General features: G+C 34.6%; 3 protein-coding genes across 14 annotated transcripts; all 3 read right to left on the reverse strand.

The window, feature by feature from the left end:
- Window positions 1-878: 878 nt before the first annotated feature.
- On the reverse strand, window positions 879-6,942 carry LOC108205128 (uncharacterized). Of its 4 annotated transcripts, none has more exons than XM_017374935.2 (8): window positions 6,804-6,942; window positions 5,283-5,912; window positions 5,051-5,128; window positions 4,072-4,306; window positions 3,327-3,426; window positions 2,081-2,225; window positions 1,486-1,833; window positions 879-1,295 (listed from the first exon to the last, which is right to left on the reverse strand). In XM_017374935.2, exons 2-8 carry the CDS (start codon window positions 5,901-5,903, stop codon window positions 1,092-1,094), a joined length of 1,731 nt encoding a protein of 576 aa, XP_017230424.1. In that variant the 5' UTR covers window positions 5,904-5,912; window positions 6,804-6,942; the 3' UTR covers window positions 879-1,091. The 4 variants fall into 4 exon arrangements, with proteins under 4 accessions (XP_017230424.1, XP_017230426.1, XP_017230425.1 ...); XM_017374937.2 differs by having other exon boundaries at window positions 5,283-5,926; window positions 6,804-6,900; XM_017374936.2 differs by lacking the exon at window positions 6,804-6,942 and adding an exon at window positions 6,390-6,770.
- A 2,608-nt stretch (window positions 6,943-9,550) lies between these two features.
- LOC108204756 (uncharacterized) lies at window positions 9,551-19,286 on the reverse strand. Of its 5 annotated transcripts, none has more exons than XM_064094109.1 (14): window positions 19,128-19,250; window positions 17,560-17,665; window positions 16,304-16,648; window positions 16,126-16,203; window positions 15,425-15,668; window positions 13,087-13,848; window positions 12,095-12,348; window positions 11,797-12,000; window positions 11,565-11,642; window positions 10,790-11,125; window positions 10,582-10,662; window positions 10,447-10,491; window positions 10,323-10,369; window positions 9,551-9,835 (listed from the first exon to the last, which is right to left on the reverse strand). In XM_064094109.1, the coding sequence occupies exons 2-14, from the start codon at window positions 17,626-17,628 to the stop codon at window positions 9,799-9,801; spliced, it is 2,580 nt and encodes an 859-aa protein (XP_063950179.1). In that variant the 5' UTR covers window positions 17,629-17,665; window positions 19,128-19,250; the 3' UTR covers window positions 9,551-9,798. The 5 variants fall into 5 exon arrangements, with proteins under 5 accessions (XP_063950179.1, XP_063950176.1, XP_063950187.1 ...); XM_064094106.1 differs by having other exon boundaries at window positions 11,553-11,642; window positions 19,128-19,247; XM_064094117.1 differs by lacking the exon at window positions 17,560-17,665 and having other exon boundaries at window positions 19,128-19,286.
- Window positions 19,287-23,866: 4,580 nt separating this feature from the next.
- Window positions 23,867-26,978, reverse strand: LOC108204595 (uncharacterized). Of its 5 annotated transcripts, none has more exons than XM_017374117.2 (5): window positions 26,723-26,973; window positions 25,497-26,095; window positions 24,698-25,405; window positions 24,330-24,417; window positions 23,867-24,122 (listed from the first exon to the last, which is right to left on the reverse strand). In XM_017374117.2, the coding sequence occupies exons 2-5, from the start codon at window positions 26,091-26,093 to the stop codon at window positions 24,112-24,114; spliced, it is 1,404 nt and encodes a 467-aa protein (XP_017229606.1). In that variant the 5' UTR covers window positions 26,094-26,095; window positions 26,723-26,973; the 3' UTR covers window positions 23,867-24,111. The 5 variants fall into 5 exon arrangements, with proteins under 5 accessions (XP_017229606.1, XP_017229605.1, XP_063950198.1 ...); XM_017374116.2 differs by having other exon boundaries at window positions 24,302-24,417; XM_064094128.1 differs by having other exon boundaries at window positions 24,302-24,417; window positions 25,497-25,902; window positions 26,723-26,969.
- Between the last annotated feature and the right edge of the window lie 457 nt (window positions 26,979-27,435).

Here is a 27,435-nt window from a genome sequence, read left to right on the forward strand (position 1 = left end):
GTGGGACTTGGGTTGACACCCACTCAACACTGCACGTATTTGCTTTCGGCCTCCTCCCAAAAAGCCTTATATTAATGGAGTTGCTTGACTGCTTATATTCAAGACAAATTTTTTTTATTTTTCCGATGTGGGACTTGGGTTGACACCCACTCAACACATCAGCTGCTACATGCAAAGGGTGGTGCAGGAGCCTGGGGGCGGAAACGGTGTTGAGGGAGACAAGAATGGGAGTCTTCACATGGCTGAAATCACATCACTTATATGAAGTTAAAGATGGGGACGAAGCTTAGAGATTCTATAGCAGCCACTGTACTTTAACTTCGCAATATCAAGTTGGGAAATTTTGCTCCACTGTCCTATGAAATATTCCAAAACATATTATTTTTCAAATGATATACTTCAAACATCATTATTTTATCGAAAATCTTGCCGATCCCATACATTTTATAAGTAAAAAATATTATACATATTACAATTAGAACATTATAAAATATATTATTATATATTAACATGCTTAATTTACACAACATGCATATCGTAAATGTAGGAGATTCATAAGATTTTATTGAAGTAAGAGTACTTTCTTTTATTTTTTGATGGAAGAAGAGTACTTGTAAAACATGTTTCACAATATATTTTATATACAAAATATAAATGGGCTCTGAGAACTGCAACCATAAAACTTTACTCTCGAGAACCATTTAATAACTCTTCTCTGAAGCTGAAAGAAGAGAACGAAAATATAGGCATAGCTCCAAGAAAGATGCATATTGGTGCAGAAGCTATAACTAGCAACTTGAGTTATTTGAAATACACTTGAAACCATACTTTGAGCAAGTACAAGGTAACTCAGTAAAGAGTGAACTGCAGTAGGAGTATTTAAAGAAAACCCAGCAGAAGCTCAGTCAATTCTACTTAAATATTTCGTAATAGTCTCCGGGTAGATATTGAAATTCACTCTTTGATGGTTCGTCCCTCGTACAAAAGTGATTAGGTACATATTTTTAGCTATACATTGAACTGATTGTCCTGGACTACTTGTCTCTTATTTCTAAGGTGTGATGCTGCTGGAAACCGTCCACAAATGTCACCTACTTCATGAATGATGCAAAAGCTGCATGCATAGAATTTCCAAGACGACTAGAACTCTGATGTCCACTTAGTGAATGAGGCCCGCTCCATATAGACTTGCGCTTCTCAGCGAAAAGGGTTCCACATAACTCCAACACCATAGGATTTTCGAATCGGCGTAAATTCTCATATATTCTAGCTTTCTGTGCCTCATCCAGCATTTCCTGGAGCAGAACGAGACTAATAATTTCAAATACTTGCAGCTTTAGCACTTTGATAGACAATTTAAATGCACACTACTTCCGTCAAACAAAAATAACAGTTTACATCATTATCACATTACCCTCGGTCTTCCCGTACTGTAAAAAGCGTAAAAATGATTAGTTGATTCTGGACCTAAAAGAAATACATTACCTTGGGTTTATCATGTCCAGCTGCTGCATTTTCGAGATCACAATGCATTAATGTTTCTTCTTTCCGAGAGTCATTCTGGACATCATTGCTCACCTCCATCTGTGTCTGAAACTGCCTATTGTCCTCTGCCAATCCATTACCACTTACTTTTGTCTGGGATGTGACATCTTTGTCTTCCTTTTCCTCCTCCCCCGAGGAAGAGCTAGATAGCTCCTCAACATCTTCCACATTTTCCATCTTAACATCATCTCCTCTAACTTCCATGCCTCCATTTCCGTCTTGGTCTTGTGAATTTTCTACACTTGATGAAGTATCTCCACCGCAAGGACTTTCAACTGCTGAAGCTTCCTGGAAAGAAGATGCACAAAGAACTGTTAGGTGAAGCAACAACATACTTTTTATGACATCAGGAAATCTACAGTTGGTACAAAAAGACATAGCAACTGCCAAAGTTTAGTTAACTAAACTTAATCAACTTGCTAGTGGCTTTCAAAGATTCTATTAGCTCCCATGGCCATACAGTCTGGGCATTAATCCACTAAATTGAAGGTTGAGGATAAAATGCTGTTCCCAGCCTTTTCAATATTATATGTACCTCTGCTCGGGCTTTTTGTTGTACAGAAAGACCCCCACTACTCTCAATATGATCGTCAGCTGATTGAGCATTCGCTTCACGCTCCTGCCTCCGCCTCATCATGACACATATAGCACACATACAGTCGTCCTTGTGCTTTTTAACTCTGTCAAGTTTGAATTTAGAGAGCATCAGTTTAATAAGTTGAAAAGACAACATAGTTGACCTTAATATGACGCTAGTGTCAGCCATCCACTCGTATTTTCAACCCTTTTAAATCAATTGTAAGTTATAGTCCCTCCAAAGCCTAACATGTGGAACAGCCAAAGCATAAAACTAAAACCTTAAATGCCTCGGGAGATGGTACAAACTTTCCAATGAACTTTGTAAACAGAAATGTGAAAAATAAACTAATAAGAGTACAAGTTACACTACACAATGAAAAATGCTATGGTGTTTTTCAGCTCTTTTACATCTTGCTCGAGGCCTCAAGGATTTTTGATATTTGTTTGCAGAAAGGAGTCTCTTAGATGTAGGAGCCTAAAAGGTCTAAAGAGTGCTTCCCCATGCTCACAATCTTAAAAGAGTAAAGTACCCAGGCAATTCACGACTTTAGAGGTCCATGCCAAATTATATATACTACCTCATGACATTCTATCCAATAAGAGGTGATCTTGCACCCATGGAGGCAATTATAAACAATCTGATTGTATTTGATAATGACGATTATAACTAAACATGAAGGTAAAGACAAGCTGACACATCTTCGGTGGAGTGAAAAGAGAAATTTTACAAGATCAGGAAATTCCTCATATTTTATTTTAGGAAAAAAAAAATATAATTTCTTTTGCACCATACTCAGCAATCCAAAAAGACACATTTCTCCGACCTCTACATCGGACCACATCCTGTGTCTTCTTTCATATATGTACTCTTGCGAGCACTAATTAAAAGAAGAACCAACTATTTCAAGATTAATTAAAGGAACAAGTACATACTAAGTCATATCAATAGTAAAACGCTTAATAGGTATAAAAGTAATCGTGCAAGTTCGGTAAATTAAATATTGACACTATTGGCAACTAACAATAAGTAATAATATAATAATAACACACTTTTTAAGACTTTAAACGTTTAAGCAACCCATATTTAGACATCCTTAGATGGTATCCTTTCAAATATATAATGGTCTATCAAAATCAAGCCAAAAAATCATCAGTATTATATAAATAACCAAGTTAAACCTGTGCGTTCAGCAGAAACATACTTGTGACGTTTTGGGATCTTGTGTTTCAATTCGCCACTCTTGACAGAAGATTTCCCATGAACAGAAGCTGCCATATCTTTCATATAAATGCTTTCAGTATCTGCAGAAGAGGGAATGAGTAGTTGGCATGTCATATAATATTTTATCACATATAAAACAAAGAAACAAGAGGTGTTTTAGCTTATACTTTTGTAGATACTTGTTTGTATTGTAATAAGTGGTCTGCTTATAACAAGCGGTTTTCTTAATGATGATATAATATACCTTCCAAAGGATTCATCCCTCTTGAAGCCTAGACTATCCAGACAGTGCACTAGAATACATATGAAACATAGCCAAACAACACTTAATAGACTTTAAAAAGGAAAACTATTCCAAAACAACAACCTTGTTTATATGCTATACTTTCAGCATGTGCTATAGATATTAAAGCAGCATTGTTTTTTGAGTGGTCGTATATCTATCTTTAGAAAATTCCAGTTGTTCGATAATAGTCACAGGAAACTAACCAGTGGGTTGTAGCATTACTTGCACCCTTAAAGAACTACTACTAACCGTTTGGTACAGTAATAGGATTATTTAATTTTCTCTAATTGACCATTTCCATAATAAAAGATAAAATCAAATTAGGAGCTATTAGACAATAAACAAACAATAATGAAACACTAAAGTGTTCAAACCAATTTTAAAAGAACTTACTAAACGCCCATTACAACAAAGAAAGCATATGCAATAACCAGATTACCCTGCTGTGGCTCGCTGTACAACCCAGCTGATGTCCAGTACTTTGTGAAGTTCTTCTTCACCCTTTTCATAAGATCTACAACATAATCTCCTTTGTTGTTGTACTTAAAGCAGTTATTCCATATTAATTCCACATCCTTGTATACATCCTTTGAGTTTGAGTACTTGACACCACTCTCAAGATTGCTGCATATTGTACCAAAATCCATTGGTGTATCAATGACGTCAAAATAGTCCTGAACTCGCTCAACAAGAAGAAGAGAGTATCAGTCAACTTGCATATAGAGTACACATGAAGTATCAGTAGTATGGAATACTAAAAGACCACAATAAAGTAAGATAATGTCTCCCAAGGTAGCTGCTACAAATGTACCATCAGATACTTGGGGCCTGTTCACTTCTAGAAAATTTTCCCGTCTTCCACTTTCAAATTTCAAATTTGTTTTAGATTTCTAGAGAACTACTTAAAATTAAGAGAACAGGTTCCAAAGAGTAAAATGGCATCTCATAGAATTTTCTAATATCAATTTCAATATAAGATGATTTAGTATAGCAATTTGCATATACTTATACTCATTAAAAAAATATTAAATATTAATATATATAATCTTTGTTTTTCATTTCTTCCTAATTTATATATATTCAAATATTTAAGATAACAAAAATGAGTCCATTAGGATTCACAACAAATTACAAACATATTATAAAAAAATATTAATCATCATTAAACTTTATCACAAAATTAAGAGAATCATATACCTGTCTGATCAGATGTTGCTTAGTAAAGTTATTACAATGATAAGTAACTTAATATTATGTTGCTGCGAAGATATCCATGATGATGCTATTTCCAAACATCATCTATATAAATGCATGTATACCTTCTTGAGAATAGTACTATATTTTTCAATAATTAAAGAATTAGCAGAAGTATCCTTGAGCACTGAAAAACAAGATTTGTAAAAGTGACTCTAACTTACAGGTATTCCTAATGCAATTGGATTTACTGGAGCATTGAAAGCCTCGGCTGCATCCATTTTCATCACTTTCTTAATTACCTACGCCAGAGAAAAGATAAATAATGGATGCAGTAAGTACATTTATAAAGATGCATGGTATCGGTAAGATACAATATAAATAAGGAAAATGTTTAATGAAATCTCTCTCTCTAAAATAATCAGAAACTAAAAGATGCAAGAAATTATACGGTACCTCCAAAGCAGTATCTAGCTCCTGCTTGCTGTACATGGAATCCTGACGACAAGCTGGCTCTTTCCGCTGTGAAATCTCACCCTGTAGCAGTCCAGTATTGTTGTTACATGGACTTAATGTTGAAGAACTAAAGCCCCTGGAAGATTTAATCTTAATGCTTCCAGCCTTCTTAGACGTTGTTACTGATAGACCAAGATTACTCTCAGGTAACGACTTGGGGCTATCTTCCATCCTGTCACCAGGAATAGCTTGTTTCTCCAAACTCACTTTATGGCTGCTCTTATCAGTGTCGCTTTGTGGAGGTGCTTCCGAAGAAGTAGGATGAGCGTCAAAAGCTTTTGAAGGTTTGATCTTAACTTTAACACGTGTGTAAACTAAAGTTCCAGATGTTTTCTCAACCCCCCCACCAGATTTAACAATCGCAGGCTTTCCGGGCTGATCAGTTCCCGTTGACGATGCTGTCCCAGCCTCCATGCCAGAGTCAACATCATTCTTATTAAAATCATCTGTTCCCGAATTATCTTCTGTACTGCCATTAGATATCTGGGGAGTTTCTTTGCTTGGAACCATCACCGAGGGCCTTTTAGGTCTTCCTTTCTTATTTCCACGTTTGCGTTTCATTTTTTAACACTATACAAAAGAAACTGGAATTTATTGCAGTAGAACTGTCAATCCAATATACACAAAAATCTCTTTGCTTATGACTAGACACCACTAAACAGGAGTACTAACTACCCGCAATCCAGCATACAAGTAAAGAGAAGCAGTGGGCATGCATTAATCGACCTCAGGGTGAAATCTGACTTAATTCGTTGACACAAGTTTATCTAAATCACAGTCACATGATTATACACCTATACCGACATTCGTGAAAAAAGTAGTTAAAAAGAAAGATAATGAACATCAACAATCAACAACATCAAGTCATCTATTTTAAGGACACACACATAATTTTTATAACAACACGTCAAGACTAACTCTAAATTCAACAGCTATATATTTAATTCAAAATGCCACATAGTTGCAACTTATAAAGAACCGTGTCGCAAATCTCAACGAAGCTCATCTAATAGTTTACAAAAAAGCAGATTTTTCACATATACTTACATCCGTTCTGATTCTCTACCATAGAATTCAATACACCTCCAAGTAAACTGCAAAATTTATCCGATTGAACCGAAAAATCCCTCCTCAAATGTCAACAACATACAATTCAGCGTATGAAGTTTCGTTCTTAACAACTAATATCAATCAAATTCCCCTCAAACAATTCAATTAACAGCCAATCAATACAGACGCATTACAACACTAACTAAACACACACAGTAAACCCTAGAAAATTAAAAATAGAGAAAGGCGGGAAGTTTGCCCTAGAATATTTAGCAAAACCCTAATTGATGTGTATAATTTGGGGGGGAACACAGAGAGGTAAATGAATCAAATTTGTGGGTAACATTAATTTATTAATTTAAAAAACAATAGAAGAATGAATAAATAATTAAGTGTTAATATATAAATTACCTGTGTAGGCTGTTCCTAGAGAGAGAGAGAGAGAGAGAGATGTTGTTCGTTTCGGATGCGGACGCTCTTGATTCGGGTCGTCGACCCAACTCCTATACCAGGAATTACTACTCTATCGGTCTATTTATGTATCGAGAATTCGAGATCTGAATTCAAATCAAATATAACCTAAAATCATCTGTTTCATTATATCAGTATAGTTTCTATGTAATTCACCTAACAAATAAAAATTGATCTACATTATTTAATATATGAAAAAAATCATTGAGCTTAAAATTATTTCGGATAGGATTTTATAAAAGATAATATAAATCTTAATCATACAGTATATACTCTTCAAATTAATACTCGGTAAATTGATAAATTCTCTAAAATAATAAAATTTTGTTGTCCCGATTTGGGCCAATTTAAAAAATTGAAAAATTGGATAAAATAATAAGATAATAATTTTTCGGGAGAACTCAAAAAGTTAGTTTTGAAATTTTCTCCCAATACCGTAAAAGGTAATTTTTGGAACTTTCTCCTTCCTATAATTTTAAAATAGGAAAAAATAATTTTCAATACTGAAATTTATTTTTCAAAAATCTAAAAAAATTAAAATAATAGAACAGAGTTATCCTAGATGAGTAATTTATGTTTATGATATACATACTTCCTAAAAATATGCACGGATCAAATATAATTGTTTGAAATTGTTTTTCAACCATTTCAAAATCAAAAAAATTAGTTTTGAAACTTTCTTCTAATACTAGAAAAAATAACTTTGGAACTTTCTACAAATTATTCATTTGCAACTTCTGCAACTTCATTTGCAACAGTTGCAAACTAATGTTGCAAATGAGGTTGCAGAAATTGCAAGTCGTATTTTTGTAATAATTTATAAAAAAAATGATATTTTCAAAAAAATTAAAAGTTTGTAATAGTATTTTTGTAAAAATTTTAAGAGGTTATGCAGTTACGAAAAAAGCGCAACTTTTCTTTGAAACTTTTTTCCGATAATAAAATTTATATTTCAAAAAATTATAAAAATAGAATAGAGCTCTCTGGCTCCATCTAAACGCCCATTACCCTTTAGCTGATGATTGATAGTTAAGACACGTAAAATTTATTGTTTTGTGATAGAATAGTTGAGAAAATACCATAAATGATTAAGATTTTAGTACTCGATGTCCTAAATACCAAAACTCGGTAACAAGTGCCTTTTCACCTACTGCTACGCGCATTTTCTGAATGCGTATATTATGTCCAGCTGTTGTCACTTTGTCCACTTTGTCTTCCTCATCTGATAGATAACTCATCCATCTCCCTCCATATATGATGCATTTCCAACCTCATTTGTCTACTAAAGTATATGCCCACTTTAACATATATGGGGACTGGGTTATAGAAAAACAGGACTGAAATTTTAGATTTCGACAATCAAATTGAAGGTATGCATCGATTGTTATGATTTGGAATGGCTTCTCATGTATGGTGATGCATAAAGTGACAATGATGTTGGGTAGCTGTTGGCGGTGTCCGTGTGGAGGTATAGTGGTGGCGGTGTCTAGTCTAGCAGAATCGAAGCTTTTGTAACATGTGTGTGTCTGATGTGCATAAAAGTTAGAGCCGTTAGAGGCTGAGGGAGTTGAGATAAAGACCGGTGGAGGCTGGGTTTGCAGGATGACTCTGTTATATGATGAGTGTATAACTTCAAATGGCTCGTGCAATCATGAAAAAAGTAGCACATGCATATATAGTCGCATGTGATGTATGCGTATATGATGCATTCACGCATCTGCCGGATGCGTGTAGTAACTAGATAGGAAGATACATCTTAAATTATTGTGTAGTTGCAGCTAGATTTCTGGCACTCGCATTTGACAAATGCGTAAATACTATATGCGTATGTCTAAAATACGTGTTCAATTGATTATTTAGGACACCGGTTTGATAAGTTGTTATTTTGAGTTCTCTTCTTTTAAATTTAATTAGATTAGGCCTTCACCCAGACTAGTCCCTAATCTTGATTTATGTTAATTTAAATAAAATTTGTAAAATTTCAGTATTAGTTACTTGAAATAATTTGATATCAAATTTTAAATAATCATCATCAAAATATTTTAATTTTCACTATCTATTAACAAAAATAATTTTATATATATTTCCATATATTTGTAAAATCATCATTAACGAGATTTCGTGTTTGGTATATTAATTGACTAAATAATATTAAATATTAATTATTTACTATATCTTTTTGCAGGCAACTATCTAAATTTTTTGAACCACTTTAAATGTTATAAAACTGAAATTAACCATAACAATCAGTTACATATTGAATGTAGTACTATGTTAGTATAATATAAAGTAATCATATATAAGTATTTTATGTAATACGATGGCGATGATTGAAATTTCGTACATATCTCCTACACAAATCAGCTAAATTTTTGACAAATAAAATACCTGCGAATAATTTTTTTCAAGAATTTCTAGGTACAAAAGATGCTCTCAATTTTCTTTGAACTTCTCCAAAAAGAAAACACTGTCAAGTAAATCTCATATCGTACTCCTGGCTTCAGGTAAAACCAAATTTCAACAAAACAAATTATTAGATGATTATATCAAACAAACAATTTTTTTATCTCCGAAAATTTTTGTTAGAGCCTAGAAAACATTGTTTTTAGGCTTTAGCTGATAACTAAATTTATTTTAAGCCATTAAAATTGGTTGTAAATCAAACTACAAGACTACAAAAATGAAAAAACTATAAATCAATATGAACATGCATGCAAAGATAAAATCAGGGGGCACTTGCAAAATATAACACAAGATTGTTGAACACAAAACAGTGACTGCACTTGCAAGAAGTATACAGATCTGGAATTTTTTCATTAGTTCTGCACTTTCAGTCAGACAAGTTACTAATACTACCCATGTCTAGGAGAACATCAAACAAATGCTGGAAATACTACAAAGTAAAAATCTAACAGTACAGGGTACTTATGTATCATTATTTCCGGGAAGCACGCGTTCTCTTTATCTTGTTCCTGTGAAGATATCAAGTACAATAATAACATAAAGATATAAGGAACAAGCTACATTAGTCAGCGAATAGACCGAAAATGTATAATCTACTCATTTTATTTTCTTTTGCTAAATTACAATCTACTCATGCTGTCATGCACCATGAAACTAGTATGACTGCTGTAATCTTTAACCTGAATATACCAACTTGCAATCTAGGGATTATTCAATATATACAAATATACGAGTGAGTGTATGTGTGTCTGTTCATGTGCACTGTGTTCGAATTATCTTAATAGAAATGAACATGAAACAATGTTATTCATCTTTTTCTGTTTTGTCTAAACATTTAGCAATCTAAAAGTTCATGACAAAGTCAGAGGAGATCCTTCAAAAGAAAGGTAACAATATTGATGTCATGTGAAATTATGCATATTTTATTAAACACAAACAGGAAAGTAAACTGATAAGGGGGCTGGGAGAGATTATATTTAATCATAGAGAGCTAACCTTAGAGGCGGAACCTGCACCATCTGACTTCTTTTATTTGATCTAGTCTGCAATTTGAATTATTAGTGACTCAGACTATAGTAATGAAGAAATAAAAGAGTGAATTAAAGCAAGGAGCACTCACCTGTCGCTGCATTTCATCCTCAGAGGCATCAGGGGTATCTGCAACCTATTCAGGAGCATAATCAGAAGTTAAATTATATGCAAGCATATAATTAATTATCAATGCAATAGCCAAAAGGATTGAATGATTACTGACTGAAATCGGGCGAAATGCTATGTCATTGTCATGTCCTATCTGCTGCGGTGAACCCCTGAAAGCACTTGGTCCAGCTACATCCTAATAAGAAACCATATCAGGGGAGCAAATGATTCAGAAATGTTCAAGTATTACTACAAATGACATTTTTTTTCTTGCTAATAATATATAACAATTTTGCTGTCCAAGAGATAAAATATCTACTTACGACACTAGAGTTCTGCTTGTCTTGGGACTTCTGCATGGAAGATATCATTGCCATCATAGTAGACATCTGTGTTGCCATCTGAGCACATGTCTGCTCCATAACTGACATTTTCTCCTTCATCTCACGTACCTCCAAATTAGCCACTGAGACCATCTTCAATGCCTCAGCGCGTGTAGGCATCGAGCCTTTAGATTTCGAACGGGACATATCTAACCCATTTGTAACCACCTGACTGTGCTTATCTTGTGCCATTATTTCTGTGAAGTTTTCTTCTTGATTCTTCTGAATGTTATATGAGGTATCATGTTGCTGCATATTGTTGTCTTGGAGTTGAGACTGCAATGCAAATCCAAAATTTTAGATGATATATAATTGTAAGTCATTCACCAAGTTCATGTAAAATAGGTATTTAGGTCAAAGGTAGATTTAACATTGAACATCATATAACAGAAGCTGAGGCTTTATTTACAGCCTGCCCATCTCTGCCTGTGCGGTTAATACAAATAGCTTAGACCTTGATGGTTCCTTCCATGTAATCAAATAAATTAAACATATATTAGAGTACAAGATATGAGGTACACCTTATCCTACATTTTGATGTTCCAAGTAAAAAAATAGGATAAGATAGAAAGAGATGACAGAGATGACAGAGATGAACAATCATGTCCAATTTTTTTATTTGAAACTGCGATGTGAAGACTAAGGTGTACCTCATATACTCTATGAAAACACGCAAATCTCAGGCTTTAAAAACTAACAGTACCTCCTCACGTACATGTGCAGACCTCTTAGCGCCTGTTGCATTGCCATACTTGTAATGTGCACGATTTGCTTTATTCCGAGCACTGCGTGCCTACCAAGTACCACATATATTATCATCATCAGTTTAAGTTAAGCAGTGAGATAGAAGTAGAAAGGAATTCTGAACAATACAATACACATAAAGCATGTTAATGTACAATCCATTAAAAACTGAAGAAAATATGACAGTATTATCCAGAACATACTTCTCCCTCTGCAGAGCTCCAGTAAGAGACAAGGGCCACCCACTGATCTAGAGGGACCCTCTCGTCACGATCAGCTATCCGTTCTTCATTAGTTGCATGAGTATTATAATGGGCAATCTTTAATTTTGCTTTCCAATCTTTCCATTTTCTGCCGAGGGACTTCAGGGCCCAATCTTTACATATGGGGTCGATGTCAAATTTTGACTACATAAGAAGAATTTGTTATTTACATGACAAGAATAAACACTTGCGACAAAAGGCTATGTTGACTTCAGATAATAATGCTATGACCAGTTACCTGCACTTGCTGCCACATCTTTTCCTTGTTTGCCTCGGGCATTGCCCTCCAATCAGCATATATAAGTGGTGCTGTAAACCCATCACGTGCCACAGTGCCCAGAAAACTTATTAGCTTTGATGCTTGATCGCCAACAGGCTGCCCGGAGTTGTCGGTGGTAACGTATATACGTTTGCCATCTCTATTCCACAGCTTAAGGCAACGTGTGGGTCCACGGGTACGAGACTGCCCTTTTTTGCTTGTTGAAGTAATGTCTATAAGAAATATAATAATTAAGAGATTGCATTATTGTACACTAAGAAGGTTAGTCGAATACAAAATAGGATCCATTCTTCAGCTAACTTACTTATGATGCAGAGTGAAAGTACTACCATTATAACAACACATGAAGAAAGAATGTCAGCCAATTAGAAACAACAATGGTGCAACTACCTGAGTGGATTTGGTTTCATTCAACTTGATAAGATTCATCTTGACATAAGTAATTAGTTTTTGATACCTGGTGCTTAAGACCTTAAATCTTACCACAGGAATCAAAATGCAGGTTGATTGATCTAAAGACTGAATTACAATATACGTAGAAACTGTGAAGGCCTGAATAGGTTTTATTGCTTATAACTTCTGTATATTCCTTATGCAAAATTACAAGTTACTACATCCATCCATCAGGATATCCTCCCTTCAAATGCCTTCCTATAGCAAATGAAGTTCTGAACATGTGAAATCTTAATCCGATTCTCAAATGCATATGAGAAAGAGAACGCATAATTGTTTTGCAGAGTAATGGGTGGGGAACTATATAAATTGCAATATGCTTGACATGAAACCAAGCTCAACATAACTTTTGAGTTCTAATAGCCAATTCAGAATTAAAAAACCATAAGACTTAGATAAGAAATAAATTATTATTTTCTTGAAAAAAAAGGAAACAGAAAGCATCACAGAATAAACTTGGCTAAATTCCAATCTTTCACACATGGAAAAAACAGTACCATTTTGAACCTCTGGTTGCTGCTGCGGAGACTGCGACTGGCTAGAACTACTGTCAGGCTGTGACTGGTTGGAGCTTGTGTTCTGTTGTTGAACAGAAGCTTGTGGTCGGTTGGAGCTTGTATCAGGCTGTGATAGCAAAGAATACGGTTGGTTACAGCTTTGCTGAGGCTGATTTCTCTCTCTGTTTGACTGATGTTGGCTTTGTTCTAAGCTCAGGCTCCTCGGACCTTGCAGCTGGCAGGGGATGATGAAATTATCTGGGCCCACTGGATATTTTTGCCTAAGCTTCCTCTGTCCAACTCTTGACGCATTAGAAGGTTGGTATTCATGGGCTATAGGAAATTGTTGGGACTGTAATTGGATATGTTGCACCAGATTATCCAGCTTGTGGGCAGAGTTGTCAGTATCTGAACCCACTGAATAGCCAATGTTATGTCCATGGTTTCTATGTCTCGTGTTAGATTCTACAGGAGGCGTAATTACTTGCTTGTTATTTAACAATGCCTGATGACGCTGCTCCTGATGGATGGAGTTGTCAGTATCCTGACCCACTGCAACCCCATGTGCGTGTTTGTTTTGCCATCTATCATTTGTTGGAGGACCAGGAGCTTTATGTATCTGGCTGTTAGTCAAGGATGGACATCCGGATTGTTCTTGATGTGGGCCCATCTGATGCAGCTGGCAGGCAGAGTTATTAGTACCTGAACCATCTTTACATTCTTTACCACGCCTGCTGTGAGGTGGCTGCAAGTGTGAATATCCTTCACCAGGAGAAAAGAAGACATTTTAAATAAATCATCTTAACTCATTGGAGAAGAAGTGCATCATGTGAGATTTTAAGAGGAATTGTCAGTGGCTGCTTGTTCCTAGAAATCAGTATCCCCTTCACATACAAGTTGTGTAATAAAAAAACTTTCAAAGGAAAAATCACATTGATCCTTAATGAATCACTTGGAGCAGATCTAGAGGCATTAATGAATCACTTGGAGCAGATCTAGAGGCATGACTGAATTCATCTTGTCCAGCTTGTTATGCAAGGTATTACAAGAATTGGACACAACCTTCTACATTTCTATTTTTCAGCTTTTAGAAGAGGTAATACACTGTTATCTTCTATAGATATGAGTTATTGTCCCATATAGTAAAATGCCACCTCAGCACAGAAGTAACCAGTGGCAACAAAGTGATCCCATATGTAATAAAAATTCACATGAGAAAAGAACATATGTTCAAGTTTTGCTAATGTTCCCAACATCTGTTACTGATTACGAAGTACAAAAGAGACTGTGCTATGTTAGTATAGATGGCTCAGATTTTACTACAAACTATATTAGCTTACAAAATCAAAAACCACTAAAACACATAGTTATAGTGGGACAAATTACCTCTTCATAATACTACAAATCACCTCATAATACGAACAATCAGCTTAACCATTGGATAATACACAATGGCTTGTTTTAATGAGTTTTTATTTTCATAAAGGATTGTTTTAAACACACACAATAACAAAAATCTAATTATATAAATTAACTTAATGATACCATGTTTATAATAACTAAAATATTTGTTTCTGATTATTTACTCAGAATATCACAATCATACTTATATCTCAGAACACTACTTTACTGCATGCAGCTAACATATTGTTTGGTAACCCACAATATACAATGAGATATTAATTTATTTAATATATTTTTCTTATAAAATTATATAAATAAATAATGTTATAATTTTTTTAATAATCAATTCAGTTCGGGTTTTTTCGATTCGGTTTTCACTTAAAACCGGAACCGCATCTACTAGAATCGGTTCAGTTTTAAAATTTTCGGTTTCGGTTTGGTTCAGTTTTATGCGGTTCGGTTTTTACCGGTTTCAGTTTCGGTTTCGGTTTGAATTCGTTTTTTTTGCTCACCCCTAGCCTAAGAACCCTTAGAACCTTCTGAATATTAATAAAAATTCTGCAACAGCACTGCACATGCAAAAAGTGTCGTGTTTGTTATTATATTTTAAAATTATTTTTGAAGACACACAATGATGCAAAAAACATGTATTTATATTTAGATCCTGAAAATCTATTTAAAATTTAGAGTTATGCAGCACAGAACCTTAGTGGTTCTATGGTTCTATTTTAAGGACGGGTTCTCTCTTGAGCGCGACCTTCCTATATATATATATATATATATATATATATATATATATAGGCAAGTGTGTGTGTGTGTGTGGGGTATATATATCAATTAATTGTTCGGCCATCTGTGAGATGATAACAACGAAAAGCATAGAAGCACTGAAAAATGGATGATACACGCAATACTGCAATAGTAGGAGCCCAACCTTTAATCATTCGTACTGGTTCCACATACAACTTAGCTTCAGCCCAAAACTTCATGAAATTTATCTTCACCCGCTTCATGAGCTCCAAGACATATGCACCTTTTTTATTGTACTTGGAGCAATTCTGCCAAATGAGTTGCACATCTCTAAACACATCCTCTGAATTCACATACTTGACTCCATCTTCTAGGTTCTTGCGTATGGTACCAAAATCCATAGGTGTATCAATGATATCATAATAATCCTGGTTCAAGCCCCAGCTCAATATTTAATTTAAGAAAAAGAGAAAGAAAGGAAATAGACGAGTCCAAAGTAGTAATTATTTACAAGAGGTAATTATTGCACATGAAGATAATGCTTCCTGACAGGAAGGTAGAAACTGTTAAATCCCATAAGATGAGGTACATGCATATTTAATAAAATACTCTTTCACTAATTTGTTGATCTTGGGTTGCCAATGAAACATGCACAGAAGGTAAAAATTCTCCATAGGTAATCCAGTTTTTAAATAAAAACAGGGAGCAACTAGTAATAAGAATGAAAAAACGGGACACAGAAATATAGTTATCCAACACATCATATCTAAATGCCATTTCGGAAAATCATCACGCAAACTAAAATCTACAAAAGCAAAAGAATTCCCAAGAGCATTTAAGGCCTGAGCTGCAAAAGTAAAAATTAAAAAGAAACCGATACTTAACAGGAATTCCCAGCAAATCAGGATCCACTGGAACATTGAAAGGCTGTGCTGCATCTGATTTCATAATTATCTTGATCACCTACAAGTAAGAGAATAACCTCATATGTACTATAAGACAAGTTTCAGATAATCAATAAGGTAACATAAAGCTTTCAGAAAAGAAACAATCTATAACATACCAAAAGGGCTGCACTCAGTTCTTCTTCATTGTATCGAGGATCCTGGTGCAGTAATCTTGATTCTTCTTGGCAGGTCCTATTGCCTAATGAGCTCACATTATTTTCACTTTTTTCATTAACTAATTTTTCGAAACATAGTGGCTGCTTCCGCATGCTAAAATCAGTTTGTAGTGTCTGAGTATTGATCGCAGAGTCAAATTCCACGCAAACATCATCCTGGACAGTTTTATCTGCCTCAGGATAGCTCATGCTAAGATCTGGCTCATTTTCAACCACCGCATTGGATTTATTTTGTCTTGGCTTCGCCTTTCCACGCTTCCGCTTCATTGTTAGACTACCAATAGACTGCAATAAAAAAAATTGTTGGACTACCTCTAGACTTGGATAAAAATTATTATTACAAGCAAAAGCTTGGTTTAACTTTGACATAAAATCTTAACTATTTATAGTAATGCAATCTTAGTTCATGCTACATTTGTCTTTGTAGGATAAGTTTCCACTGCCTAAGTATGCAATACAAACTAACAGCTAGAGACCTGAACCAAGATCAACATGTAGAGGCGGAATATAGTTAAATTTACGAACATATTTATTTGATTTGAGTGATGATAATTTTACATAAATTTGAAATTAAAGTAATCACTTGTCGCGACACATAATATATAGGAATTTGGTCCTGGGAATATAATGCATAATCATCTAACACATATTACATGCAGTTCTTCCAAACAGAATGGGTTTAAAATGATGTTAAGCCCTGGGAAGCATGAGTGCGGGTGCGGGGATACGGGAATTCGGCAAATTTAGAAAAATGAGGATTCGGGTGCGGGGGGATTCGACAAATATTGATATATTAAAAATATATATTATGCATGTATTTCAAGAGGTACATATATATTTAAACCATATAATCAAATAAATAAGTTCAATATCCTTTACAATTTATAATATAATTATTTAATAACACAATTATTACACTATAAGGTAGCTAAGTGATAAAATAGTCAACTAATCACAGAATTAATCATTAACAAGAATCCCCGAGTATCAAAGAATCCCCAAGAATCGAGTGTGCGGTGCGGCAGGTGAGTGAAGAATCCCTGCTTTCTAGGCTAAGCCTTTTGCACATATTATGTGCGTCACTGGGCAGCCGTTTTCCATGTATCAGATCCCATAAATATTACAAAACGTAATATGATGTCATTCTGTGTAATTTCCCGCTAAGTCGAATAACTACTACGCCCTAAGTCCCTAACTGATTCAAACCAATTTCCAATGTTACAACACTGGATTCTCAATAGAACAGGTGGTGTAAGGCTCCTCATCTTTGCTAGTAGACTGCAGCTCCCACCAGAAACTAAACTGAAAGAGTCCAGTGGTGACACTGTTTCAGATTTCAACTTTATTAAACAATTTACATTCGCAACAATTTTTTATTGCCATTCACTCAGTTTCTCTGTTCAATTTTGTGACAAACGAATGAGAAACAGGGAAGAAAACCAAAGTTCAACAAACAACATTTCTTTGAATTTCTAAAAACCTGAAATCAAACTAGTAATAAGAACCCAGAAAATTGTAGAGAACAAGATCTCAAATAGGTAGCTAACTCTGAACAAAAAGAAGGGAACACATTCCAACTTATAAGACACATCATGCTAAATTTCAAAACAAATTAAACCAGAAATTTATATTCGAACATACATATATATATTCCAGCCCGACTGTTGACAATTCTCCACTTCTTCTAACGAGAACCATCTAACATTATATCTAAGTCACTGTGTTTTTATGTTTATATTACCACACTAATGTTAAATTCTGATCACCATTCTGAACTTTTAACACCCAAAAATAATTTCAAGGAACCAAGTATAATTGGGCCAGACCCACCAAAAGATTTCCAATAACAGCTTTTCTATGTTCTTACCAAACCGAGAAAATTAAAAATACCTGGCAGAAAATGAAATTTTTACATCACTACATGCAAGGCTTAGTGGGACCCACTCTCCTCATTAAAGTAAGAGGTCGAGAATTAAAATGAGAATTTAATCGACTATAACCAAAACAACCATCCCGTTAAATTAACAAAAACCCTTGTAAGCCCCTTACATGTGTATACACATACAACTTCATGAGTTTAACTACCATAACTATATAAACAGAACATACCAATCAAACTCACCTAAAAAATTCAATCTTTCATCGCAAGAAAAGCAAAAATAAGAAAACTCGAAAAAAATTAAAGAACTCTATATACAGACACAAATTCATTAGCTTGGCAACAATAACTTAACAAGGAAAACATACCCATCAAACCCCACTAAAAAAAATTGAATCTTTCATAGCAAGAACAACAAAAAGAGCAAAAATAAAGAAAACTCAAAACAAATTCAAGAATTGCATATACATATACACAAATTCAAGAGTTTAGCAACCATAACTTTAAAACAAAACATACCCATCAAACCCGCCTAAAAAAAGATTCAATCTTTGATAGCTAGAACAACAAAAAGATCAAAAATCAAATGAACTCGAAACAAATTCAAGAACTGCATACACATACAGAAATTCATGAGTTTATCAACCATAACTTAACAAACAAAACATACCCGTCAAAACCAACTAAAAAAAATTAAATCTTTGATTGCAAGGACAACAAGAAAATCAAAAATCAAGAAAATTCTGAACAAATTCAACAATTGCACAAACACTAAACACAAATCGCAATCCAACAACAATCAAGAACAGTATAAAGTAAATATTATTACAAAACACAGCAAACCCATATGAAATTGAGCATAAAATCACAAGTTAGAACACTGACCTTGAGTATCTGTATACTAAAAGGGCTGAAAGTTGAAGTGTGGCGAAAGGGGGTCTAGGGTAAGTTAAGTCGTCACTTGGGTGCGGCTAATTCTGTAATATTAATGATTGTGTAGGGATATAATTGTCATTTCAGAAGTGAAACAGCAAAGGTCTGCGTTATTTTCATTTGGCCATGCAGCAGATCTGAGGACTTTAATCGACAGAGTCATACGATTGTCGTTGTTTCACAATTTGTTGCTTAATAATACCCTAGCAATCATGACATATAATTTCTACGATTAAAAATTAAAATTAAAGAACGATTTCAAATTCAAAAATTTTAAGAATCAATTAAATCCATGATTTGTCACATAGTGGAGAACAGTTTTTAGCTTGGAAACCCTGAGAACACTATTGTTCTGCTGCAGAACAATACAACTGTAAAAAGATAAAATAACTGCAAAACAGTTGTTCTACACTTTTTGAAAAGTGTAGAATTATTCTCATTGTTCTCAATTGAGTCATTGCCTAGATACAGTGATAAGTTTTGAGAAGCAGTCCTTTTTGAAGGAGAAAATGAAAAAAGACAGATTTGAGGATACAAAAGTGGAGCGTTTTAAAGTGAAGAGCTTCACTATCATTCTACCTGCAAAAAATTTTTGGCCATAAAGCGAGGGATCGAGAAATTCCAATTTCATATGACAGGGCAACATTTTCTCATTGAAGTGGATATGTCAGCATTTTCAAAAATGATTCAGTTCAAATATAAGATGTTACCTCAAGCTCAACTTCTACGATAAGCAAATTGGTTTTCTCAGTGGAATTTTGAAGCTAGATACATAAAGGAAAAAATAATTTCCTTCCCGATTTCTTGTCCGGAATTCAAAGAACAATTGCTCGAATATCCTCACTTATCTACTGTATCCAGCCAGAAGATCTCACTCCACATGTCAAAGATAAGATTCTTTCCTTCGTCCTACTGAAAAAATCTCTGACGAATATTCTTGTTTTTCAGAAGATTTACATTTGACGATATAGCTTGTCTTAAGGACCTTTTCAGCATCTTCCAATATTGCACCCCTAATTTTCATTTATTACAGTTCTCTGGTGCAATGAAAATTTTCATCTTTCTTTCCCAAAAGAGACATACATATTTTTATGGTATTTTGTTGAGACATGCCCATATGGAATGATATTTGACAAGGGAAGGTTACTCCAATACTTTGCGATAACCACTATAAAGCCTTGCAAGAAAAAATATAAGCAGCTTTATAAACGGCTTATTCTTTTTGGAGACGCTACTTTTTGACAAGAAAATCTGAGACCCCAAGGAAATAGTCCGAATAGAGTCAGAGATGAGACACACACACACACACACACACAGATATATATATATATATATATATTCATTTTGAATGTAAAAGGACAATTGAATATGTTGAAGATGGAGTCACTTTTCACAGAGAATATTCATGTACTTTCTGGTATAACAAGGAGTACGCTGCTGAACTGGGCATAGAACAAGGCACTCATTTGTACATTAAATAATCTTTTTTTCATCGGTGTTTCTCTAGGCTTGCCATATGATTATTGGCAACATCCACATAATCTTCCCCCATACTATGTGAAAGAAATTCCAGAATGTCAGTTCAAAAATTGGAAATTGAAGCTATTACTATAGATGAACGAGATACTGATCATCCAAATTTCAGGCTCCTAAAAAGGACTCTTATAAAGTATATAAACGTCTTCCTGGACTTGGATATTCAGTACCAATTTTATCAGGAAGCGAGGACAATGAAGATTTTGAGCCAACACTTTTTTCGTTAGGGGGAGAAGAAGAATGAAGCCATTAATAAAATAATATATGAGTTTGCATGTAATATTATTGTATTATGTAAAATAAGAATAAAAATGTGTGGAAGTGTGTGGAAATATGATGTAATAATTATAAGTGTGTGGAAGTATGTAATGATAATTGTAAGTAGAGAATCTTATCTATTATGATATGATATCCATACACATGTCAGCAGTGGCGGATACAAGATGTAGTCAATGGTGTGTCACACATTTAACATATGTAGAGAAAAATCAATGTGATACTTTATCGAACACCTTGCAGTCTCTATTTTTTTTTTCAAATTGCGAATTCTAAAAATACTAAAACTATGAGTATAATAGTGGAGAATTTTAGCGATGAATCATATCAAGAACTTGAAGTTTTAGAGTGAAAAAATCAATCGACGGAGAAGTTAGATATTTGACAGAGGCAGAGGAAAAAGATGTGTAACGTACAAAATGCATTATGTATACATTATTACATCAATAAACATATGGCATATGAATGTAAAAAGAAAAAAAATAAAATAATGGCAGGTCACTTGCCCTACCTTTAGCACTGGTACATCCGCCACTACATGTCAGTACCTTATTGGTGTGCTAGATTTTTTCCTGTCAAGTTGTCCCCTTCGGGATCACTGTAAATAGGGATCCATTGAAAGTGTTTGAGGTACACCAGCATGCATTTCATGAATTCTATCTCTCCAGCTTGATGGGGGAACATTATCAAAAGAGAAACCTTTTGATGGATCATTCTTATATAAATGGACTTGGTTATTCTTCCTCATGAATACCAGTGCCTTGAGTAAAAATCTCCTCATCTTTTACAGTAGGACCATCCCCTAAAGGATTAGCCATCACAATGTCTAGTGATATGTTATCATCATCAGAGTCATCAACACATTTTTCCCATAAAGAGGCTTGCTTGTCTTTAGGTTGATATTGTTTTGCCATCTTAGATACGAAGGATGATATGGGGTTATCCATCAACATTTGAATAAGTGGTTGAGGTGGATCCCTGGTGAGGGATTCTTTTGGAGAATTGACTGGCGATTGTGATGATTGTTGCTTGATAGGTAAAAAAGTTGCACTATTAAATAGGTTATGATCATGAGTTACTAGATAGACAAAAGTTGTGAGTAATTTGGGAGACGTGGTAGATGAGATGAAAATGATGGAGTACGATAACAACCACAATAAGTTTTTTGAGTTTGAATAGAATGCGGCTAAGCTCTTAAAGCTTTCAATTCAGCCTCCTTTTGTGCTAATATTGGTGAATTTAACGACCCAGTTGCTGCGAGCTACACAAGTTCATGATGAATAGAATCAATTTTATGTTGAAGATGCACAATAGTGCTTGAGATAGATAACAGTCCATAGATTAGCCTTTAAGATCGTAGTTGAAATGTAAAATGTAACGAGAAAGCGATTTACATGAAATATCTCAATGTTGGAGCTTGATTTGGATATAAGACTCAGACTCAAGCTTTGGGAACAAGAAGATTGGAATGAAACAAGAAAAATGTGCACCACCTACTCTTTTTTTTTCCAAATAAATATAGGAGATTTCATTAATCAGAATAAAACCATGCTGGGACAACCCCCAACTGGCGATACAACCAGGTGGAAAAACAAAATAATTTGTTTCCTGACTGTTTAACAAGTAGAATTATAAAAATTCTTGAATCTAAGAATGGAATCAAAGACATCCAAATCAATCCAAACTGCACCGACATCCCTGAAAACAGCAGTATCACAATTGACCGTAACACATAAGAACCATTGATAGTCCAGTGTTCAGAAATCCCAATTGTATAAATCGAGATTGAATAAACTTCAGCCCAGCTATCTACTTGCCGGATACCAGCTATAGACATGCCGTAAATGGAGTACTTCAAAAAATAAACAATATTTTGTTGTGAAAGGCTAGGGTTTTTGGACGCGAGAGGCTGTGTGTTTTCGTGAATGCAAACCCTAATCTATAATGAATATATATATATACGTTAATTAATTTACGCGGTTATAAATTAAATCCGTAATCAAAATGAATTAATTTAATTGAGCCCAAACCCAGTGGAAAAATAACATACTAACACAAGTTAAACACTACAAGAGTGTTCTACTATATAAAGCCATTAAAGGCCCATATTCTTTTCTATGTGGGATACTAGCTTTCTTTTCCAATTTTCCACTACCAAGGAAGCAACTTTGGATCATCACAGCTCATCCATTCCTTAGTCGTTTTGAGTGAATAAACATGCATTGGAAAGCTCTCTCGGAGGAGAACATAATCCAAGCATAACCCGGCACGAGCACGTAGCCGAGTCTCACTCAAATTTGTGCTCAAAATGACAAACTTCCAACAGATTATTGAAGGAAAAATGAAAAAGAAAACAATATGTAGGAGAAAATAGATCTCCTAATATGATTATGGTTATTTAGATGAGCGGAGGGGAAGGAGAAGAGGAGACGGCCGATAAAAGGAGAGAAGGGAGAGAAAGGGGTCGACTCTCATTGAAACCCTAATCCGTTTGTCTCCTCTGTTCTTTTTGCAGCGGAAAACGGTCGCACCACCTACTCTTTTGTTCTTGTTGAAATAAGAAAAGTGTGTGTCACCCACTCAGTTAAGTTTTTCAACCATAATCATCTGTAAGATCAGAATCTTAGGATTTTGATGCGAGGGAGTTGGAAAGACTAGAACGCATTAGGAGATCGTATCAGTGTACATTGCTGATATCGAGGGACTGAGAGAGTTGGAAAGAATAGACTGTTCGTATAGACATTTTCTGTTTTTAAAATATTTCAATGCTCTCCTGTGCATTGTAACATGCCATATATACAACAGTAATGTATAAAAACAACTGCATCTGCAGCTGACCAAATTATCTAAGCAGAGGCTGAGATGTCGAAAGACGAAAATAATCCAAGAAAAAGCAGAAATGTTATTTTCGTTAAACATGGTGCCAACTGTGATTTATTTTTACAGATTTGAGAATAGCTTTGCTGTTAAGCTATCAATGTAAACATAGAAATATAAGCCAGTTCATGCGAAGACCAGAACAATAATAAATAACCAAGTCTGGGAACATTGCCATCAAACACAAATATGATTTTTATCACAATTGAGCTTTTCTCCGCACATGTATTCATTTTTGAATGCTGGTTCACTCATTCCCTGCAGTTACACAGTAAGAAAGCACACATTCAGCTTCTACTGAAAGATCATCAGAACCAACGTCGGTTTTTTAATTCTAATTTTACTACACTATGTGTGGCAAGTAGTACCTTATGGTTTGTTTAACCTATAAATAGTAATGCATCACAACAAATTAAAGAAATGAAAATGAAACATACATATATAGTAGTGTACTAGTATATTTATCTTGTTGTTCCTGCTTTATTTCATCACGCAAGAAAGCATCAGTGAGAGCATTTTCCGCAACCAAAGAAGCTGCAAAGAGACGTATGGCCTGCACAATAATAATGCAGAGTATATTTCCTTTTACTAACAGCAACTCTTGGAATAATGTGGTTGAAGAATACTTGATCTTAATCAAAGGGATCTTGCTCTAGAGGTACCACCTTAAACTGTTCAGGCCTTGTCAAAGGCAAACAGTTGTGTGAGTCGGATCACTAAATATAAGTCGGAAATTAAGCACAATATAAATTTATGGTTTGGAACCTCATGATGATTTTTTTTGCCACTATCATTTAATAGTTTGAAGAGAGTATGCATGTTGGAAGATTTACCTCATTCTCACCGATGACTACTTCTTTCTCCACAATTTTATCAAAAGGTATCTGCATCTTCTTGATTAGACATAAGCCAGAGATTGAAGATAGAGGCATTACTGCCAGATTGTCCATTATCATAAAGCTTGACGGTCCTTTAAAAAATCCATTTGCAATTACTGTTTCCCTGTTGCAAGACATTGAGCTGATATTAACTCGCTTAGCATTATAGTGCCCCATAAGGCCGTGATACTTTGGTTCTGTAGCGTCTTTAATACTAATAACTTTCTTAATCTGAGCAAGACCAGGAGCCAATCTTGACTCGAGTAAAGTTTCCTTCATCAATGGAGATTTAAAGAGCTCAACTTCAATATTGTTAATGCTCTTATACACATTGTCCATGCATCCGTTGAAGGGCAGATATGAATTCTTTTGAAAAAGAAAACCAATTGGGAATGTCAGGAAGCTACATAGTAAATTGACAAAGTCATTAGCAGCTTCTGCATATAACAATGTATTATTGACTGAGTTGATAATAAGCTTTAAAGAAATCATTTCCTCCGTCTTTGCTGAGCTACTGACCGTCTCTTGGCTATGATCTACATTTACTGAACCACTATCCAATCTGGTAATATTGCAACTATTATTACTGGGAGGGACCAGACGCAAGAAGGCCTTAGTAAGTGGATTCTTTGACACCAGTGAAAACTTGAGCAACTGTAGAATCTGCGTTAAAGTAGTAAGCAAAAGTAAGAACACACTGAAATTTGGACACTTTTATTTAAATTTATACACTTATTAAACATATAGTTAGTACCTCATCTTTTCCTACATCTATAGTTCTTTCTTCAAGCATATTATTCTCACCTCCTCCAAGAGAATTGAGCAGCATCAAACCTTTCATAGTAGATATGGGCCTTACATTTAGGTCACTGGTTATCATAAAACGAGTAGTTGATTTTGTGAAACCCCCTGGTAGGTTAGGGCTTGGACTTGGTAATTTTAACTCGTTACACAATTGGCGTCCACAACAAGAACAAAGACCATTTTGCCAATAATAATTAACTTGTTCACAAGATCCACATTCAAAGTACTCAATACCATCAGTTTCATACCAATTGACTTTCAGGTTTCTGCAGTAAATTTCAGCTGCACTTCGAGGATGAAGCAATACCTCTCTGCAACTCTTGTGTAGTAGTAAATTCTCATCCGCATTCTTGACACTAGCACATAAGTTATTCATACAACTGAATGTTTGATCACCAGTGAGTTTAAGGACTGTGCTGACAGGAATTGTCATAAAACTGAAGAGAATATCTACAAAATCGTGATTTGCTTCTGCAAAAACTACTTCACTTTGCATTCTGTCTACCAAGAGTTTCAGACTTACACTGTGGGATTCATTGACATCCATGGCTGGGAAAATCCGAGAAACAGAAAGTTTACATATATAATGATTAGTAAAAGTGATAAATTTCTGGCAAGTTTTAGCCTATTTCTATGAGTGACTGATCCACTAGTTAGTTGTTATATGTCACCTAAAAAAATTTGCCTAGTGCTGAATACCTTCTTAACGAGTACACATCTAAACCTAAATCAAGTCAATAAACCATTCTCTGCTTATATTAATCTTTTGTCTTGCCAGTCTCTCATTTTAACCAAAATTTGATAACAAAACATTACATAGTGTTTACAATAATGCAATTGATACTAGCTATTGACAAAGAAACACGACAAACATATTAAGCATGCTTCCTTAACCCCTAAGGTCTTTAAAAGTCCTTAACTCAATGCAGCACAAAATTCATAACTTATGGTCTTTCAACACATCGCATTTACACATGAACATGATATACATACCAAGTCCTTGTTCTGCTATAGGATTTTGGGGGAATTAGCAGTTTAACAGAATATATCCAGAAATAAACTATAAAGCAGAAGATCAATATGAAAGACCGTTTCTTCTGAGATACGTACACAACTTGCAGCCACCAAAACTAAGAGTTATCAACAGAATAAATGAAATTAAGGAAAATAGGTTACCTAAAGATTCGAAAAAGATCAATCTTTGTGAGAGGGTAAATATAATCTCTCTGATGCAAGCAAGATCTTGGACTAGAGGAGTTCAAATGTAATCAGAAAGCAATTTGCAGCAAAAAAGAAGAAGAATTAGTTTGATTACGATACACTGAAGAGTGAAGACTCAGATTCTGGCTTTGGGAACATGAAGACTTGAAAGAACACTAAATTACTTCAGCTACAAGAAATTTATGCGGGAGCAGGACCTACTCTTTATCATTTTGTTTTCACCCTTTTACCTTTTACTTTATCACTTTTCCTTTCGAAATAATAAAATGTGTCACCCACTTAATAAAGCTTCTTCTATCACAATCATCAAGAGATCAAGATCTTCAAATTAAACCTGTGATCATAAACTACAGTGATATGCACACAGAATTAATAAATACAGTTCAATAAAACTCCAAGGCTATTCTTTACAAGCTTTTTAAATTTAGTCAGTACTTCAAACTGTTTGTCAATAGCCAAGTGCTCTGAAATTTATGGCTTTTCTGAGGCTATAAGGCTTGATGAAACCTTAAATTATGTAAATACATGAGTAAATATAGTTCTTTTTTTTTTTTCAAATTCTTGTCACTAGATTTCTAACATCTGTAATACTAAAATTTGTATAAGATCCAAGTACGGGGCAAAGTTACGTGGCTTGTACTGACATAGACATCTGACTACAAATGAGT

This window comes from Daucus carota, chromosome 1 (genome assembly GCF_001625215.2).
Source record: "Daucus carota subsp. sativus chromosome 1, DH1 v3.0, whole genome shotgun sequence".
Taxonomy (NCBI): domain Eukaryota; kingdom Viridiplantae; phylum Streptophyta; class Magnoliopsida; order Apiales; family Apiaceae; genus Daucus; species Daucus carota.